The sequence below is a fragment of the Anastrepha obliqua genome, chromosome 1 (assembly GCF_027943255.1).
Source record: "Anastrepha obliqua isolate idAnaObli1 chromosome 1, idAnaObli1_1.0, whole genome shotgun sequence".
NCBI lineage: Eukaryota > Metazoa > Arthropoda > Insecta > Diptera > Tephritidae > Anastrepha > Anastrepha obliqua.
In genome coordinates, this window is record NC_072892.1 from 82,186,903 (window position 1) to 82,207,660 (window position 20,758).

At 39.9% G+C, this 20,758-nt stretch overlaps 2 protein-coding genes across 4 annotated transcripts in view; one reads left to right on the forward strand and one right to left on the reverse strand.

The window, feature by feature from the left end:
* Window positions 1–6,517: 6,517 nt before the first annotated feature.
* On the reverse strand, window positions 6,518–7,792 carry LOC129235671 (uncharacterized). The gene has a single exon (XM_054869648.1). The coding sequence runs from the start codon at window positions 7,790–7,792 to the stop codon at window positions 6,518–6,520; it is 1,275 nt and encodes a 424-aa protein (XP_054725623.1).
* A 1,134-nt stretch (window positions 7,793–8,926) lies between these two features.
* LOC129246157 (uncharacterized) overlaps window positions 8,927–20,758 on the forward strand; it is a 39,364-nt gene continuing 27,532 nt past the window's right edge. Inside the window, exons 1-2 of one of the 3 annotated variants that reach the window (XM_054884732.1) lie at window positions 8,927–10,403; window positions 10,909–11,203. In XM_054884732.1, coding sequence (XP_054740707.1) covers window positions 9,888–10,403; window positions 10,909–10,983 — 591 coding nt within the window. In that variant the 5' untranslated portion in view covers window positions 8,927–9,887 and the 3' untranslated portion in view covers window positions 10,984–11,203. Of the gene's footprint in view, window positions 10,404–10,887; window positions 11,204–20,758 lie in introns of those variants that run through there. The other 2 variants (XM_054884741.1, XM_054884748.1) reach the window with 2 other exon arrangements.

A 20,758-nucleotide genomic window follows, 5' to 3' on the forward strand; every position in this document is an offset into this window, starting at 1 on the left:
ACAACATGGAAATCTATGCTGGAAGGCAACCAGAGGGGTCCTTTTCTATTAGCAACAACGTAGTTTTGAGAATGTCTGAGCCTCTTTTTGGCACTGGACGCAATATAACAGGCGATAACTGGTTTACTGATATGGATCTAGTTGACGAACTGAAACGAAAAAAACTATCCTATGTCCAGAGGACGAAAATACTCTATCCGAAGAGACATAAAACAAGCGCAATAAAAGGATTGTTTGAGTTTTATATTTTTATTGTACCTCTAATTAATTAGTTTTCTTGATCATTATATTTACAACAAATTGAATTTTTATTGGATTCTTTCATTTTTTGTAAACTATTTTCGGTTGACTGTTTTAAATTTTTATTTTCAACCTTAATTTACGACTATCTTTTGTAACTGATAAATTTTTGTCAAATAAACAGATTTTTATGAAAATATTTAGATTTATTTCTTACTCATATCCCTTAATGCCACTTCTGTATTTCCCATATATATAAACTATGTAATTATACTTTTATTATGAGTTTTTAAAAGTGTGCCACTTAGGCACATTGCGCCCGAAGTTCACAGCCTGATAGTTGCGCCTGACGGAAGGTTAAAATCACATATATGTAAGTCGAGTATGACCATGATCGTCATGTTTACATATAATGTTAGCATCCGTGCAAGTGTACAAGCTCTCCCATCTTGTCCTGAATTTTCTGATTATGTTTTCCTATAGTTCGTTGTATAATATTCGTAAAGGGAATACAACTGCACTTTACACTGAATATGGATTGCGGCGTCGGCGCGTTGTATATTCGAAAGACCTCGGAACTTCCAAGTCCTTTCGCCGGAGAATTGGAATAATATTTTTCAAGCAGAAGTTCTGGGGATAAGAGAAGCTTGCAGGATAATTAAAACCATCCGCAACAACTATCGGAAGTATATGCATTTCTTCATATAGCCACGCAGCCATCTGAGCTTTAAAGTCACCTAAACCAATTCAAAAATCGAGTCCCGATAGCCAACTTGAAAGAATTCATAGTCAAATCAAGATGGTTGGACTAATAAAAAGTAGTGGTTCTACAAGTGGTGTATCAAAATGGCATCTTTTGTACTAATTGGCCCCGGCTTGTGTCGCTCAGACAACACCTACACTAGCCAACCAGGGTTGCTCTTACCTGCTTTTGGTATAAAAACAACCCGAGCTTCTCTTCATGAATGTGGCACATAACTGAACCTCATGAAAATGGGTCAAAGAAAGGAATTGCCTATTCTACTTTGTTTACTGTAATCATATCCTTAGGAATGCACAATACACTATCGCTTTCAGACTCGTTATCATTAGTTGCGCCCTGAGAAGTGAACATTGACTTATGCTGAAAATAGTGAACGACGTAAAAGCAGTCCCTTGTCAGCTGTTACGATCAAACTAATGAGAACCCCATGTAAATGAAAAATTCCTTCCTTCCGTATCGGAGTATCGTAGATTTTATTTCACGATATTTGAAAATTAAGCCTTGTAACGATTCCTCACAATTGTCAGTCAAAACGTCATATTTCTTATGCATTAATTTCGGTACGGCTGGATCCTTCGATATAAGTTTCCAAACTCCCTGTTCCACCAAGGGGAATAGGTTTGCTCTAAATATGCGTTGGTGTGTAAAAACTATGGTACGCTTTAACTAGGGCGCTAGGGAAGAACACTCTCTTCAAGTTTAGAATACGAGTTGTACTTAGCAGGTCTCATCCGCTTGTTATCTAGTAACATGCTATAAAGATACCTATTAGTTTTCCTATGATTCCTTATTAGTGTGCATTTTTTCGTTTATGAGAACGTGATGCTAAAGCTAATGTACCTATAGTCCGAATACGATGGTATACTAAGCATTTTCCAATTATTTACCCTTATACTTCTTTTGGTACATAGCCTTTAGCCTAGCACGTTTTTTGAGTTAAAGAGCTGTCCATTTTATTTACAGCTGCCCAGTATATTTGAAATTAAAAACGCAGAGTCTAAGTCTTAAACAATGCTATCACGAGTTTTGTCTAAATTTTTGTACTTAAGCTACTATGCCACCGGAAGTTCTGGCACTGCTTCAATTTAGGAAAACAGCTGCTAAACTGTGCTAGTTCACTAGACAACCGAAATACTTTACCTTCAAATTTGAATTTGTTTGCTTTTAAGATATATATACATATATATATATATATACATATATATAATGAATAAGAATAATAATAATGGATTTGGGATGATTGAACAATACCTATAATATATAATGACTTACTCCCAATCAGCCGCCGCATTCATCACTTTCGCTGTGAACACTTTCTTTCCTCTGACTGCGTAATATAATAATGCAAAAATCAAATACATTTATACCTTCATTTCTCTAAATATTTCTCTTTTGTAACATTGCTTTACGAATATTATAAAAACTTTTTAAATATCGTTGTACCCTTAACGTTCAGTAAAACAAATTCAACAGTTCCACTTGGGTTGAAAACTATGTCCAAAAGTATTCGAATCGTTAATATACTGCGTTACCGACACTCGCTAGTGATTTAGGGTTTCTTTCAAGGTAATAGTTTAGACACACGCACAAACAATGGATAGAAAGTTAAAACGGGCTCTGAAAGTTCTATTTGTTATCTATTATATGGTACCAATTCCAAAAATACTACCAATCTGTTTGCTTGAGCCGAAAGAGGGCAATATTTAATTATAATTTAATACAAACAGCTGCTGGTATGAGACTTCGTGAATTGATTTGCGATTCTTATTAGACACACAAATAGACTTGAAAAAAAGTAAAAAAACAAGTGCCCTGGTTGGTTGGTTGGTTAGAGTGGTGATTCATCCAGAATTTTGTTGCCACATCCTCGTTACCAAATTGTTTAACAGTTATTTACGGCATGACTATATCCAGTCTGTGCGGTTTAAGAACCTTATTAGGTTGTTGACATCTAAGCCAGACAGTTGTTCGAGACTCTCGAATAGCGGTTTGCCCAGGGTTAACATTCTGTCCTTCCATAGGGCAGGGCATTCACAGAGGAAATGGAAGATTGTTTCCTTTTTCTGCGGTTGTTTACAACTATGACAGTATGTGTTGTGAGGGATGCCCATTTTGGCGGCTTGTTCTCCGATGGACCAGAAGCCAGTTATGACTGCCGTAAGTCTGCAGGTGTCCCGTCGTCTCATGTTTATTAGTGTCAACGATTGCTTGAGGTTGTAGGTGGGCCATAACGTTCTGCTGATTTTGCATTTCGTCTGGTCTTTCCATCTACAATATGCAATTCGAAGGTATTTTAGGGAAATTGCGTTCTTGACCGCACCTAGTGGAGTGAATACTGGTACTGCAAGAGCGCTATTCATGGCAGATCCCCCTCTTGCCAGTTCATCAGCTTTTTCGTTACCTTCTATGTTCCGGTGTCCCGGGACCCAAATCAAGGTTACTCTATGGTTTTCACTCAGGTTGGTGAGGCTATTCCTACTTTGCTCCACCACTTTAGAGGTTGTTCTAGTCGCGTCCAGCGCCTGGATTGCGGCTTGGCTATCCGAAAGAATAGCGATATTGCCCTTAAAAGAAAAATCTGCGATTAGTAACCTACAGGCTTCCCCAATTGCTAGTACTTCCGCTTGGAAGACGCTGCTGGTATTAGGGAGACGCACAGATTTTTCAATTCCAAGTTTATGAGAATATATACCAGCTCCGACACCACAATCCATTTTACTGCCATCTGTATAGACTGTGGTATCGAAGTTGTTTAGAGAGAATCCCTTCTTCCATTCTTTTTTAGATGGAAAGAGTGTGGCAAAATTCCTGTTGAACGTTACCATCGGGACGATGTAGTCAGTCCTCTCCGAGGTTAACTGAGTTTGTCGCAGTAATAGACTAGCGTGACCATAAGTTTTTCCTTTCCAGCGACCCGCTTCATTTAACCTAAATGCACTTATGGTTGCCGTCTTCTTTATGTGTAGGTCTATTGGAATAACGTGTGTCAGTGCATTGAGAGCCTCTCTAGGACATGATCTGATTGCACCGACCGTTATTGCACAGGCTGATCTTTGTATTCTGCCGAGTAATTTGGTATTGTACTCTCTCCCTAGAGCTTTCCACCAAACTACCGAACCATACGATAAAATGGGTCGTATAACCGCCTTATACAGCCATAATGTATGCTTAGGTTGAAGACCCCAACTTCTTCCAAGCATACGTTTGCAGGCATATAAAGCAATTTCTGCTTTCCTTACCCGTTCTTCGACGTTTAACTTCCAGCTAAGTTTGGGGTCCAAAATTACCCCTAAGTACTTTGCACTGGTTGATAAAGCCAGAGTTTGTCCGTTGATATTTGGTAGGGTAAAAGTTGGTACCTTGTATCTGGTGGTAAAAAGCATAAGTTCTGTTTTACGCGGGTTTAAACTTAGCCCACATCCTGTGGCCCAAGAGTTAAGCTCGCCTAAAGCCCTTTGGATGATCCCACTGATCGTATTTGGACACAGTCCTGACACCATTAACACCACATCATCAGCGTACGCCACCACTTTTACCCCACCTCCGTCAAGTTTTGTTAAGATTTTGCTGATCACACATAGCCAAAGAAGTGGAGATAATACTCCCCCTTGTGGAGTGCCCCCGTGGACCTTCTTGGTTATGTTGATATTACCCATATTAGCTTTGATGATCCTCGTTTCTAGCATGGAGATGACCCAGTTACTAATGCAACTGTCCACCTCCAGGTCTATCAACGCCCGTTGGATGGCATCTGTGCTAACATTGTTAAAGGCGCCTTCGATATCCAAGAATGCCGCCATGGTATAATGTTTGCTCTCTAGAGAGCCCTCTATTGTTCCGATAACCTCGTGAAGCGCCGTCTCCGTAGATTTGCCTTTAAGGTATGCGTGTTGTGCAGTTGATATACCAGAGCTCTCCAAAGAGCTTCTGAGATGCGTATCCAAAAGTCTTTCAAAAGTTTTTAACAGGAAAGACGAAAGACTGATTGGCCTGAAGTCTTTCGCTGATTCATGTCCTCTTCTACCTACTTTTGGTATGAAGACGACCTTGACTAGTTTCCAGCTGTCTGGAATATGGCCTAAGTTTAAACACGCTTTAAAAATTTCCTCTAGCCATGGTAGGATACAGTCCAAGGTTTCCTGTAACATCTTTGGAATGATCCCATCTGGCCCCGGAGATTTAAAGGGTGAGAAAGATTTGATTGCCCATGCAACTTTTTCTTTCGTAATGATTTCATTTGCAAGATGCTGTGGATTATATTGGCTCCGCCTAATGTTTTCCCTCTCCCTTTCGTAAGGGCTGCATCCCGGAAAATGCGTGTTTAGCAGAAGCTCTAGCGATTCTTCTGCTGTAGCAGTCCAAGTTCCATCAGGTTTCTTGACCCAAGAAGCCATAGAGTGGTCTTTGGAAAGAACCCGGCTAAGCCTAGCAGAATCCCTAGTGGATTCGATTGACGAACAAAATTCCCTCCAGCTCTCTTTTTTGGCGGCCCTGATTGCCTTCTTGTACTGTCTCCGACTTTCTCTATACAATTCCCAATTTCCCGTCGAGTAGCTGAGGTTAAACGTTGATCTAGATTTTTCCCTTAGTTTTAAGAGCTCACTGCTCCACCAAGGAGGGTGAGTTTTTTTGCTAAATTTTATGGGGCAGGACGTTTTGTAGGCCCTACTAAATGCCTTTTCCAGTGTTATGACCCTACTCTCAAGGCTTTCCGTGAGAGTGATTTGAGGGATAGGAGTCCCTCCTATCCTCTTGTTTACTGCATTTTTGAACCTCTTCCAGTTGGTTCTTAAAGGATTTCGATACGGTAGGGGTGGATCTACCTTAAGATCCAAATCGTAGAGGATCCAACTATGATCAGAAAAGGACCTTTTATTGGATACCCTCCAATTATCTACCCTTACTAAGCTATTTTCAGACAGTAGAGTAACATCAATCACTTCCTCCCATCCTCTGAAGTACTCCGTACTAGGAAAGGTGAAAGTGGGAGTGTTACCCCTGTTGCATACCGATAAGTTAGTATTAATAATAAAATTATATAAAGACTCACCTCGGTCGTTTGTCTCGGAACTTCCCCACAACGCATGCCTCGCGTTGGCATCGCATCCGAGCAGCAGGTTCTTGTTTCTGGCTTCACACACCAGCCGACGAGCCTCCTCGGGTGGTGCTGGCCGATCATGTGCCATGTAGATGGAAGCCAGTATGATGCCGACACCGTCAGCGGCTTCTACCTCCACAGCCGTCACATCCTGTGAACAATATGATGGGATTAAAAATATGTTCAAATGTTTCTTAGCTACAATACAAGATCTGGGGTTACCTTCAGTCCGTTTGTAGAAAAGGTTGTGGTTGTTCCCAGTGAACCCCTTCACCTCGGTGCTCCGCACCCAGGGCTCCTGGATTAAAGCGATGTCGACATCCTCCTCCGACAGGAGAACGGTTAGGTTGTCCGTTGCAGTCCGCGAGTGCTGCAGGTTTATTTGGACAACCTTGAGACCCATGTTGCTGGTCGCTTTACAATTTGACGGCGTCGCTAAGCTGCACTCCCGGGTACTGCTCATTAGCGCCATCGTTTTTGGTAGACGCGGCGTCGTCAAGTTGCATGCCTGTGAGCAACTCGTTGGCGCCGTCAACCTCGTCCTGTTCATCCTCCGGATTAGCAGATCGGAATATCTTCAGTTGCGTTTTCCTGACGCCGAACCGAAGTTTATTGTCCACTTTCCCCAGTGGCTCGATACTCTCCTCCGATATTTGGAGAAGGAAGGACACACTGTTCTTTTGCGGAGCCTCCGCTTTGATGATGCTCCAGTCACCCATCGGAACAGTGCGGTTGTGTGCCTGCAAGTATGGAATAAGTTGCTTAGCTTCGAATTCCATGTTCGGGATCCAAATGCGAGCCCTCGGCCGTCGAGGGATTTCGCTGGCCGGGATTAGTTTGAGCCTCAAACCTTCCCAGTCGTTCTGGATCTTGCCCACAACTGTTTGCAGGAAGTTAAGGGAGAGTTGATCATCGCACTTGATCACCCTGTATCCGCGGACCACCTTCATTGAATCAAATCCTGGCACATGACCCTCCGGGTTTGCCATGACGTGATCGACGACAATGCGGGACAGCCGTGCCTCGATTTCGGACCACTTATCCGATGCAGGTTTACCGCGGTTTGTTATTTCATCAACCAACGCTATTTGCAGGTGATCCCGTGCCACCTCATTAAATGAGCGTTTGGTTGGTTTTGGTATTGAAGCAGTGTGAACCGACACTTTGTGCTTCTTCGTTGGTTTGTCGCTTTCGTCCTGCGAACGATTGCGTTTTACGGCTTCTGCCTTCTGGGTGGCCTGGAACGCCAGGTACTCATCGACCACCTTTTGGCACCTTGCCTTATCGGCCGCGTCCTTGGGATGAGTTTTACCTTCAGCCTCATTTTTATTTATTCTTCCGAGAATAGTCAGAGACCTCTGGTAAAGCTTATACCTGGACGGGCCTTTTTTAACGTTTTGGCGCTTTTGCCCCTTGGCATCAGCGGATGTGGATGGTTGATTAGATGTTGATGGCGTGCTGTGGCCCACAGCTTTGCCATCAACCGTCTCTTGGCTGGAGGCCAAGAGTTCGTCCTCTGAGGAAGTTCCCAACTTCCTCAGTTCGTTGGTGTCGGTCCGAGTTGTCCATTTGTCCGTCTGTTGTGTCAATGGGTGCGTCCGTTTATCAGTTCGTTTTGGGTCTGTGTCCGTCCGTTTGTCCGTCTTCTTTATAATCTTATCCGAAATTTTTGTTTTTTGTTGTTCGTTCATTCTGTTTCGTACGGTCACCTGCCCTTCCAGAAGGCTGCACATGTCGCCATGTGCGGTGACCAATGAGGATTTAGGGGAAATAAACAGTCCGCCATGGCAGCGCCCCATACCATGGTAAGGCCACCGTTACAAGCTGAGGCGGCCTGGTGTCAGGAGGGCTCCGTTAAAAGACAGCCTTGTTTTATCCCCCGGCTGCCAAACCCACCCAGTAGGCACGGGTCGCGTAACACCTTGGGTTGAGGGAGTTTTTTTAACGAAGTTTACGTCTTCGACCTGTGTGGTTCGCGGGAGACCTACTCTCCTACCTTCCATATCTGGGAGGCGTTCCCCTATCCACCACCTGGGGACGCGCCCTATAGGGATTACAGGTTCCCCCAAGGGACAAGTGCCCTACTTCTCAACATTTAAATAAATTCCCACTCTCTCTAACAACAACATCACAATCTAGAGAAAATATCTCCTTTATCATGAATGATATATGGTAATATAAACATCGTTGGAATTTGAAAGTGGTTAAAAATTTAAACTAATATTTAATTATGGTGGCTTAGATATAAACTAGTTCTGCTTTGCTTCGATTGTCGCTATTATTTCCACTTACACATTCTAAAATGAAGGGAAATGTTTTATACCACATTATAATTCGTGCATTCACAATTTAACACGCGCCACTCTATTTCCATTATTATTATTTTTTAATTATAAATCGTATATTATTTAATCTTTCAATCTCAATATTAAATTCATAAGCAATACACAAAATATTCACACACTTGACTTGCTCTCAATTACCAAAATCCCAAAAATAAAGTAGCTGTTTTCGGAAAGCGCCACTTTCTGTATTTTGTACACTGTGTCTACACACACACCAAGAATGATGAAATATCGCCTTAAAACGGCCTTAAACCGGCTTGACGACGTTATTGGAAATGAAGAATAATGAATATATATAATCACTTTTAATACACTGTACATTGGCGAGAAAGAGCGAGTACAATTGCAATTATTTGTGATTTTGGTCGGTTCAGTTTGAGGAATTTCGGAGGAAAATCCTCTATTTTCTTCACTATTATTCCATTAATATTTTATTTAGCTCGCATTTATAAATTGTTCTTTAAAATATTGAATATCAAAATTGTATATTTTATTTAAAATTCATTTAATTAATTTTTAATTGGTTAAGTCGCCCGTAGCAACCCTGTAAGGCGGCTGTAAGCGAAAAGCGAAACGTAGATAACGAAACAGCCACAAAAGCGAGATGAAAGTGAATTGTCAATCAAATTTTCAATCGTCGCGACTCGCGAGGTGAGCAGCCGAATATTTAGTTTGCATTTTTTATAGTTGTAAATTTGCAAAAAGTGTGTGATTATAAACCTTCCAAAACTAAATTTTCAAACTTCTAATATCTAATTTATGTTAACAGGCTCCAATTGTATTAAACGCGCAAGGCTACTGTTCGTCATGCGATCTACTTGCTCAGTAAATTGTTTGGAATGGAAAAGTGGTTGTGCTATGAAAGTGCCAGAGAATATGTGATTAAAAAATTACAGCTTAAACTTACAAATAGTGGGTGACAAAGTTTAAGTTAACAAAGAAAACGTCAAATGTATACGTGGTTTGTGTAAAATAGCAAGTATTAACAGTCATTTGTCCCTGTGTAGAAAAATCGAAACAAAGGCCATTTTTGCTAGTACGATTGCTCCTCCGCTTTGGGCGCATCTGTCGTATGCCTTACCTACCGATCTCGTTCTTTGTTTCGTGTAAATCTTCGTTTTATGGCCGACGCTTTTGGCCAAGTTTGGCAGTTTCCTAATTTTTAATACTGAATAAAACTGTAATATAACCAAAAGTACCTAGTTTTTGAAATCTAGGATAAGCACATATAGTACATACATATTCTTTACGGCTTTGCCTACATGAGTCAAATGTTAGCAGATTTGTCATGTCTGTCTTCAGCATGCTAAGGCATCATCATTTAAAAACCGTCCAAATCACCGAGACATACCACGCACAAAAGTGCTCATTCATAGTAACAAAGTCGGCGTACACATTTTCATACGTCTAGTATTGGCGAATTAGTGTGTAAGAAATTGAAATGGCTACGACTACAAAAACGACAAAGGTAGAAAATGCATCGAAACACCCACAGCAAGTGCAATTAGCGGAGGCAGGTGGGGATGAAGATCAACAAACAAGCTATAATATAGTTAATGATGTTGTGGAGGAGTCGTCGACTAAAAATGGGTGCGTCACACCGACAGCGGTGAAAGAAGTAATTGACGGAGAGGAGCAACACACCCAAATAATCACAAACAATACTACACACTGTTCTGAAACAAGAATAGAGGAAGCAGAAGCAGAAGCAACACCGGCTCCACCTGCTGCCGCCACAGTGTCAGTAATGGTCATGAATGATGCACCAGAGACGCGTTTGTGTGGCAAAAAGCTACTGTTGTGTCGGCGCTTCAAGGATTGTGGCGGAATTTTGCGTAATTTCAATTCGCTGCCATTATTCGTTTACGCAACATCGCCGTCTTCGCATGCTGTTTCGGCTGATGGCGTGGGTGTGGCTAAGGAGGCAGTTGCAGCGGCGGATATTATGGGTCAAAAGGTAAGTGAACATAGGGATGTGTTGTCTATAATTACTACTTGTTTATAATTTTTCTAATTCTTATGCGAATATTTTTGGTATCTTCTTTGTATGCTGTAAGCTACGGACTTTCAATTTCGCCAAAAATCTTTGTCACAACCAGTTTTGTCGTTTGAAATGGGCTTTGAAAATTAACTTCCGGTCTGATTGGCAAATTTTCTCCGTTTTTATTGCAAAACCACTATAATAAGTTTTTAGTATCTAATTCGCCCCTGAACCATTCCACCCTGATTGTATCACGTTGCTGAGCAACTGCACTGCGTTGCTGAATTGCTTCGTTGCGCGCTTGCCACATTAAATATTTTCCTCATTTACTTTGCTGCAGTTTAATGTACATTATTTTTGAATATAAATTTATTCATGCTTTGTATATGCTCTGCTGTCTATAATTTCTATACATGAGTGCAACTGTTATTTTCTACAATTAATTTTTTTGTGCTGTTAGTTTTGTTTTTGCTTTTTATAGGTATATGCTCGTTGTTTCTTTTTCAAGCTACTTTGGCTGTTGATCGCTTTCTGTTTGGAGTTCACGCTTGGTTGATTGCCTCGGTCTGTTGTATAACAGGGCAGTGCGATCACCCGATGACAACGACAGCCAGTGCTGCCGGTACCGCACCAATACCAACAATACCACCCCTGTCACTTGGCCTCCAATATAAGCCATCGGCATAGTCGCTCCCGCTCTATTGCTGTTGTTTCATTGGTGGTTGGTTAAAGATTTCGATATTAACAATATTTAAATAAGTATGTATTAATATACAGTATTGAGCAAAACTTAAACACCACTTTTGTAGTAAACGGAACCACCCGGATTTATATCCGGTCAAGGACTGTGACTTCAGCAGAACTAACGTATATGTATGAGGAATGTTTATATTGCTACAACAACAACAAAAACCACGTTTGTACATATTTCTCGTTGTTAAATTATTCTTTATTTGTGTATAGTATATTGCACTTTCATTATTAATAAACAAAAACTTAATTAACTCACTACAGACATTCAATAAAATGCTTCGTAGCTTTGTTTGTTTAACAGTAATAGAAACCCCTCCAGTGTAGGGCATATCACCGGTCGTCTTCGTCTAGCTCATCTAAAGGTAGGCTCAGGAAACATGCTGTTTCGACGGGTTGGGTCCAGAGGGAGAGGGGAGTTAGATGAGTCGGTTTTAGAGGGCATGTGAAAAGGTGGTTAGTGTTGTTGTTGTAACATCATAAACATTCCCCATTCTTACATACGGGGAATGCTGCTGGAGTGGCAATCCTTGGCCGGATATAAATCCGGGTCGTTTCGGTAACGTAGAACCGACTGCCGTGGAAACGCGGTGGCTAGTGTCGTGCGGGGTGCCTTCACATGCTGGACATATGTATGTTTGGTATGTCGGGGTCGATTCTGTATAAGTAGGAGTTTAACCTGCTACAGTATCCAGAACGTAATTGTGCCAGTGTTACACGTGTCTCGCGGGGAAGCTGGAGCTCTTCATCTGCAATAGGTGGTGGTTGGACTCCGATTACGGCATTCACAGGACAGGAGCTTAAGAAGGTACGACGGTCTCCTGGTGAATGTCGTTTATTGACTGTCTAAACACTGTCCGGTCCATTAAATTTCTGTCAGTTTTGTCCTGGATTTCGTCGGCGTAGTTTAAGAGGTGTTGTTGTTGTTGTTGTTGTAGCAGTATCTTCGCCCTGTCAGTGTAGTGTAAATTACCGGTCGTCTTCGTCTAGCTCATCTAACGGTAGGCCCAGGAAACTGGCAGTTTCGACGGGTTGGGTCCAGAGGGAGAGAGGTGTTAGATGAGTGGTTAAGAGGTGTCTCCTGACGTGCCTGGGAGGCGGCTCAGGCTGAAGCAGGTGTGTGCAGGGGTGAAACCTGCGGTAACATCCAAGCAGGAACTGCTTGCTGAGCAGTTTGTTATGCTCCATTACAGGGAGTATTTGTGGATCGTTATGAAGGTGTTGAACAGGGGACATCAGGAGGCAACCGGTCGCTGTCCGAATGGCAGTATTTTGGCATGTCTGTAGCTTTGTCCACTGCGAATCACTAGTTCCAGGCCACCAGACAGGTGCAGCATAATTCAGAACCGGCCGACCAATTGCCTTAAATGTCGATAGCAACAGTTTTTTGTCTTTGCCCCAAGTGCTGCCGGCAAGCGCTTTGAGGATGCGATTTTGGACTTTAGTGGCAATTGCGGACTGTCGAAGGTTACACCCAAAGTTTTGGGGTTGTTTACCGTCGGAATTGTCCAGGTGGTAAAGAGGGTCGCCGTGGACTTAGTGGGGGAAAGTTGGAGACTCCTTGCAGTGAAAAAGCGAGAAAGGTCGGTGAGGTAGTTGTTCACTTTGGAACACAGGCCATCGATGTCATTGCCCGGCGCTATTATCGTACAGTCGTCAGCGTATGAGACCAGGGAGACTCCCTCTGGTGGTTAGGGGAGCTTCAAGATGTAGAAGTCGACCTGTCTAGTGAACAGCAATGTTTCGTAGCCGAATGGGTTGGTGTGTGACTACCATTCGGGATTCGGAGGGAACGTAGTTTCGAATCTCCGCGAAACACCAAAATGAGGAAACACCAATAGCGGTCACCCCTCGGAAGCCAATGACAAATTTCCGAGTGTATTTCTGCCATGAAAAAGCTCCTTATAAGGAAAATCATTTGCCGTTCGGAGTAGGCTTAAAACTGTAGACCCTTTCTTTTATGAAACAACATCAAGACGTACGCCACAAATAAGAGGAGGCGCTCGGTCAAACACCCAAAAAAGGGTATAAGCGCCAATTATATATAATATATAGTCGTCGTTATAAAATATATATCAGTGTGATTCAAAACTGTAGCAAAGTAGGAGAAATTGAGAGAGCGAAGTAAGATTTCATTTTAGGGGAAGCTGATAAATTTGAAGGCGCACAGCTGGTAACAATTTGTGCCCATTACAAAATTTAATTTAGCGTTGGAAAAGTAGATACAAAAGAATTTATACATATACGTAATACATATATGTACATAATATTTACTTGAAAACTAACCGATCAAACAGAACCTATTATGCGAAAATAATTTACGAAAGTGCATAAGTTTTGATCAATACTGTACAACGAATTTGGCGAGTTTATGAAATGGAACGAAAACTGTACGTACATATAAGCGTATGTTGAAGTAGTGAGTACATCACACCCAATTCCGCCAACAAAAGAGCAGCTGACGTTGCCATGGCCCGACGCACTGTCGAAAGCATTGCAAATTGCTCCCGAGAACATGTGTTGCTTCGGCATTGTGGCGCTGGTAATGCACTTGTTACCCGTCGCTATTAATTTGCTTATATAAATGTTTTTGTTTTATAAATATGCGTGCAGTTGCGTTTCTTGGTTCGAGCATAAAGAGGAATCCACTCATGTATGTATTTCTCATAATTGATGCGGGAGGGGTTCTACCCGCAATTACATATGACCACTTGTACATATGTATATACGTATGTAGTATTTACATGTATACATGGGTATATATGTGTATACATATATGGCCTTTAAAATAATTTTCCCTGCAGGAAAATCCACTAATTTTGAATTGCCGCACCTTGTATCCCTCTTTTGATAAACATATTAATATGTGCTATATGAAATAAAACAAATACGAGTATTTACGGCAAAAAACGTTGCATTTGGTAGTTCAGGGTTCGATTCTTCAGAAAGACGGACAAAACCAAATTCTATTTTAATAAGTTTTTTTCTACTATGTACTAAGGAATGCAATTTTTTTTTGTATTAAAGTTCGTTGTATCCTTTGTTCTAAATTTAAACGAACGGCCGAAAAATAACTTTCAAACAAAGAGCTGCAATTGACTTATGTGTCTTTTGCCGCAACTTATCAAATGCTAAAAAAGCAATTGTTGATTATTGTTTCTCAAATCTGCGATTTAAATCGATTACCTAAACAATTTTGTATCGCATTTTGACCGCATATTTAGCCTGAATATTGAAATTGGCAGCTTATATTATTGTACTACCGAAACTATTAACTTTTCTGAAACTGTATTTAGAAAAGAAAAGAAAGAGTGGAATCATAAGTCAATCATTCAAGGGCAAAGATGGCCCGTTTGATGAATTCGAAAATCGTGCGATATTGTGAATTGAAGTAGAAGGCGAATATATTGATTAATACCATAATGAACTGCTGAAACAACAACAACTAATAAAATAGGCGAGGTGTGAGGTTCATTGCACTAGAGATGGATAGTTTACAGCAACATCTCCTCAACGAGGCTATTATGCTTCCGATAAAATGGCATAGTAAAATGCTGAGCAAGTAATTCCTGCTGGGTTGCTACCGCAGGGTGGTTCTCCCTTTTCAACTAACGAGATCCAGGAACGAACACAAGCACAATTACAGATCCAGAACGGTCTCTTACCACCTTCCTAAACTTTCGATCCCCGAATACCGCAATTGGAGACTAATCACAACTCATTGCAGGTGAAGAACTTTAGGATATTGTAGCTGGTTAAACTCCTACCTATTCAGAATAGGCCCCAAAATACTGAACATATGTATATCCGGCGTGTAAAGGTACCCCGCACGATACTCGTTTGCACCCTAATACCCCACTCCATTATACCCACTTTGTCGAAACAGCATGTTTGCTGAGCCTACCGTTCGACAAGATAGACGATGACTAGCGGTGACTGCTCCGTATTGTACACCTGGTCTTCGCGACAGACGTCGCTAACAATATGTGAATATGTAAAGTATGTGTTCTAATCGGATCCGTCCTTGCCGAAGTTTTGAATATCCTAAATTGGCTAGTGTACGCAAAATAATAAAAGAACTTTTCTCAATAGTCTCCTATTGAAATTTGATTGACTACTTACTACTGTTGATGATTCGACCTGGTGATATTTTGTGTTGCTGGTATTTTTAGATATTTTATTGTTATGGCTTTTGCTTGTTGCTCATCCACGTATTCCTTTGATGTACCCCGATTATGCGCTTTTGCCGTAACGCTCTAAAGCCACTGTCAAATTTCTTGTATTTTTTCACAAACAAATAGCTTCACCTGTAGTTATATGTACCCACATACATACATATGCAGGTGTAGTAGCCACAGCTCAGCGAGTATTTATTATGTATGCTTGCGCGCTATGCTTCACTTACGCTTTTGCACCGTTGCTGGGCTGTACCGATGCACGTTGGTACATGACTGCATGTGTTTGTGTGCGAAAGCGATTTTTATTGTCGACTCTGCCACTTAACGCTTCGTCGCATGTTGCAGCAGTGGGTGCGTTTTTGGTTGAATTATTGTATATCCCAGCCCCAGCCAACTAATACCTGCTGCGGTTGGAGCGATGCGCTTTGGTGCGCAGCTAAATACTAAAATGTTTGAATAGTTGCAACCAAAGCAGCAGCAGCACCACCACCAGCAGCAATTCACTGAATTGTGACAAGCGCGCATATGTAGGCTTTCAGCTACATGCTATAGACTTTATTATCAATGTGTGCACCAGCTAACAACAGCTATCCACTACCACATTTCCGACGAGCGGATCGCACAATTAAACGTTACAAATAATCAGCAAATTTGGCATCTGGCAACCAGTAGCGGCAAATCGTTGTTATCAATATAACTGATTTTTCTAAACAAGTTTGTGCTTTTATTTTTAGCCTCGACCAATGAAATCATTGAATACAGACCTTTTTCGTTGTTGCATTTACAATTAGCTACAATGCCTGCAAACGAAAAATCATTGTCGGCCAAAATTGAGAATTGAGGTTGCATGCTTTGTTGCCGGTTTCCTGCGGTGTGATGTGGTGAGTGGTAAATAGTGGCGAAGTTGAAGTTGTGTTGGCGTTGCTTATTTTGGGCTTGCCTGTATACTATCGGTTCGAGGAGATAGCTAGCGCCGTTGTCGTCATTGCTGCCATTGCTTTGTTTACTCAATGGAATCTAAAAGCGAAAATCGTTTATTTATCTTGATAACAACAGTTGCCTAAAGATTGGAAACAACTTGGCACACTGTAAGTTGCAGTTGTTATTAAAGTTTTTGTCTATTAACGTAGTTTTACATTTTATAAACGTAGGCACAGACATAAATAAGTTATTTATTATATGTAATTTTCTCTATTCTCGGAAGTGTATTTTTCCTGTATATTTGTTCTCCTTTCTCTATTTGCGTTCGATTTTCAATTTCAGTATTTTTTTTAAATATTTTTTTATGACTTTTCTTAATAAACACACCTTGCACCCACCACAATCGTTTACGCACACAAAGCGGGCTTGGCGTTTGTCCCACGCGACTTCTTTCCTTCGCTCGTCAATTGTCTCTCACAGATATTCGATTGAATTAACTGTTGGAAGTATGCACTTACATACACATACACATACATACATACATAGATATATGCTCATGAAATTCGACACAATCGTTGCGTCAACATTCAACTGCATATTTCCACATTATGTCTTACCATATGCGTACAGACAATTTATATGCACCTCACGCTGTTTGGTTGACAAATCTTCCAAAAAAAGAGGTTGAAAAGAATTTACAGCAAACAAATTCAGTTGTTCAGACAAATAGATACACCTGTGTTCAAAATAGTAGTAGTGCGACGAATTGCCAAGTTTTAACTAATTGTTTTTAATACTTTTATAAAAGATTAGAGGTTACCTAATTTTATTTACATAGGTACAATAAGAACATACATAGGAAAGAAAATGATTAACACCTAAAAAAAAAAAGGAATCTCGACTCAGCGCCAAAACAAGAATGATCCTTACGTCAGGCGGACTGCGCTTCTCGAGTCGGTTAGGCAAACGTTATATTTTTTATTATTATTATTCAGTCTAGAGCATCATAAAGAGTTTTAGAGGCTGAGTTAATAAATGATTTGACCAGAACTCGAGTCGTTCCAATGACAACTGGTTCTGCGTTATCAGAACGACCGGATTTAAATACAAGGTCTGTCACCCCTAAACATTTAGGGCGTATTCTTATGCTGTTACAACAAGAAAAATCAGAACGCCAGTTGCACGCCAACTAAAACTATACTCCAGAGCATAATTTTATTGCCAGAAAAAAGCGATGGACGCATATACTCGTAGAAGTTCGTTTGTGTTTTAAATATTCACAAGCTGAGAAATATACTAGGGTTAACTTTAAACCTGCAGAGGAACATATTCTCGTTGACTTGCATTTGTCAAACGAAAACCAGAAAGTTATTGAGGCACATGAAAAATCTTATATGACTACATACATGCGTTTCCTGGAGCTACCAGGGTTGGAGCATTAATTCATGGTTTCTGTATGAGCCTCAAATATTGGGAAGAGAAACTTCCTGTAAGAATGCCCACCATGGCCAAAATTAAGCTTCAGGCTCAGTTTCTGGTGTTGGTGGTGGTCATAAACATTCTCCATAAATATTTGAGGAAAGCTGGTGGAGTGGCAGTAGTTATTGTGTTATTTAGTTGCAGTTTAGTGCCTGTATGTGTGGCACCTTTCGTATTTTTGTCGGGCGCCTGCAAAATAAGAGATTTCTATAAAAATGGGAATGTGACATTCTTTCAAATTTGTTTCCCTTGGGTGCATTTCGCTTCTGCATTGCCAAACAGTCGACTCTTGGCGTTTTCTTTTTAATTCTACTAACTTTTCAAAACCACATATTTCGCTGAAACTTTAACGATTCAATACACTTTTACGATATTTACTACTTGTACATAAGGATTCGAAAATGCCGAGAATTTCAGTTATTCGACTCTTTCAATTACGCACATACTTGTTCTGCAATCCTAAGTTAACTTTAAAGAAATGGATAGTTTAAATGACTAAATAATGTACTTATTTTAACACACTGAAATAAATTATTTTGAAACTCCTGATGCTGCTGATTTTCGAGTGTTGCCTTTTATTGCCTTAATAGGCAATTATTTTCGGTTATTACATAATAAATTTTCTCAACATTTGTTTCTTACTTGAATACTTCTTTTCATGCTGACTATCACAAATTAGAAACATTAATTGATTGACATAACACTAACAAAGCATGTACTCACATGCTGCGCATCTACTCACATTTAATATTTGCCGATATTCACACACACCCAAATTTATGGTAATGTATAGTATCTTCACTTAGATCTTCATATACACATACACACAGCAAAGAAGAACTTACATTGACAGCAAGTTCAGGCCAAACCCTCGTTAAAGATCATCGTTTGCAATGTGATTAACATGAGATTGCGACGTACAAAATATTATTTATATTGATTCAAAGATAGAAGAAAATTTGTTTTAAATAATATTCTTATTTCATTTGGCAGTTAATTTTCGCTGGAGCTTGTATAAAAACCTGAGTATAATAAGTAAATTTACTGAATTTCCTTCGACTCATTGCTGTACACACAACTGTTATACAAATTGAAATTGGTATATCGTCAGAACTTTTTTCACTGGTTTGCTTATCTTCATTTTGTGCAGTTTTTGTTCTCGCCTTTTGGTATTGATATGAGTTGCGAATGTATACATATATATATGTATATACATATATGCATGTAAGTAAATAATAGGCACTTATGTAGATATATAAGAGTACTTCTGTTATTGTGCTATTGACTTTAGCGCTTTATGTAAAGGTCGTCTGATCGTTTGTCCAAGCTCTCAATAGCCGGGATTTATTTAGTTTGTGTCAGCCAACCAATTGAAAAGTCGACAACAAGTATTAGTACAAGTAGTATGATTCTACGTTTAGTGTATGCCGGTTTTCGATTGTGGTATCTATGTATGTGTGTACTATCAACGCAAGCAAAGCGACTCATCTATCCATTCATATGTTCGATTTGAAGGATTTCCAGCTGTTCGTTAAATGGCGGATATATGTACATATTATATCGTTTATCGGCAAGGCAAGCGTTAGCGATAAGAAAAGTATCCTTTTAAAAATAAATAAAATATATGTGGCTCTATCTCACAAATAATAATAAATACAATTCAACTTGGTTCGTTAATATTCGTAGCTGCCGTCATCAAATGGCCAACATGCACTTCGTTCCTCGTAAGCATGATTTTGAGTGGAGTGTCAAAAACAACCTTTGATTCAAAGTAAATTCGAACCACTTATAAAAAGCTACTAACTATCAAGAAGTTTTCTGTCCTAATCATCACACATCATAAAGCTCGAACGTTAAGCATTAATCTTACATACAAAAAAACATTAAGATATCACACAAAATTTTAACTATGGAACTGTCAACATGAGATCTGCTTCTTTAATTAGCTATGCTTCCATCACGATCAGTGACTTTTACTCCTCTCCTTGAACTTTGAAATATTCGATGCCTTCAATGCCACTTGCAGCCTCAAAATATGTTAGATAGTATACGTAGAAGCGTGGATTGTAACTCTTATCTTCTTTACTAGATGCATCTATCCGTATTTTCATTTTCCAAAAAATCCCTACATTTTAATTTCTTAGATAGCGATAAAGGCGTAAATCTCAGTATTAGTTTGAAAGTGAAGCAAAATGAGAAATTAGTGATACTGTAGAATAAATATTTTTGTTGTTTTTAAGTACGACTTATCATTTAGTTAAAATTTTCTGTACACCATACTATTGAAGAAAGTCCAAAATTTTACGAGTTTCATAATGTGTACGAAACTTTAAGACCTTCCACCTATTCACATGCGCCCTTAAACTCACTTACCTAACGCTGCCCCTCTTTTGGACTCAACCCGTTGAAACTGCATGTTTCTTGGTCAGATGAGATAGACGATGTCGACCGATGACTACATTATATTGGTAGGCCTTGATGAACTGTTACAACAACAACAAAAGCTTCCTTCCGGGAGATTTTCAGAATATATGCGAATGAATATCGAGACGTTTGACTATATTTTAATAAAAATTTAAAGAGATCTTCAAATCAGATGGAACAAATGTCATAGCAGATCTATTTTATAATAATTAGCATAAATTTGGAGATTCAAAAGTAGCAAAATTGAAAAAAATACAGTGGAAAAACGGCGTAATTCCACAATAGAAACATCCGTTGTTGTTGTTGCAGCAGAATAAACATTCACCTAATAACCGATTGTCGTGGGAACATCGGTTTACGTTTTTTACATTTTTTTATGTTTTTCTAGATCATTGCTTAATGTACTGAGTTACAAATGTTCTCACATAGTGATTTTTAATCATACACAGTATGTTCAATAAATAACAGAACTTTTTATTTAAATCATGGAACACGTAGAGCTATCTATTAAACTTTGATCATATTGAAAAGGTACAAGCGTCAGCTTTCAACCGCAGCCAACTTCGTGTAAATCGTTTG

Bases quoted from the DNA above. Each gene is read 5' to 3' on its own strand.
- LOC129235671 (XM_054869648.1), bottom strand. From the start codon at position 7,792: ATGAACGAACAACAAAAAACAAAAATTTCGGATAAGATTATAAAGAAG.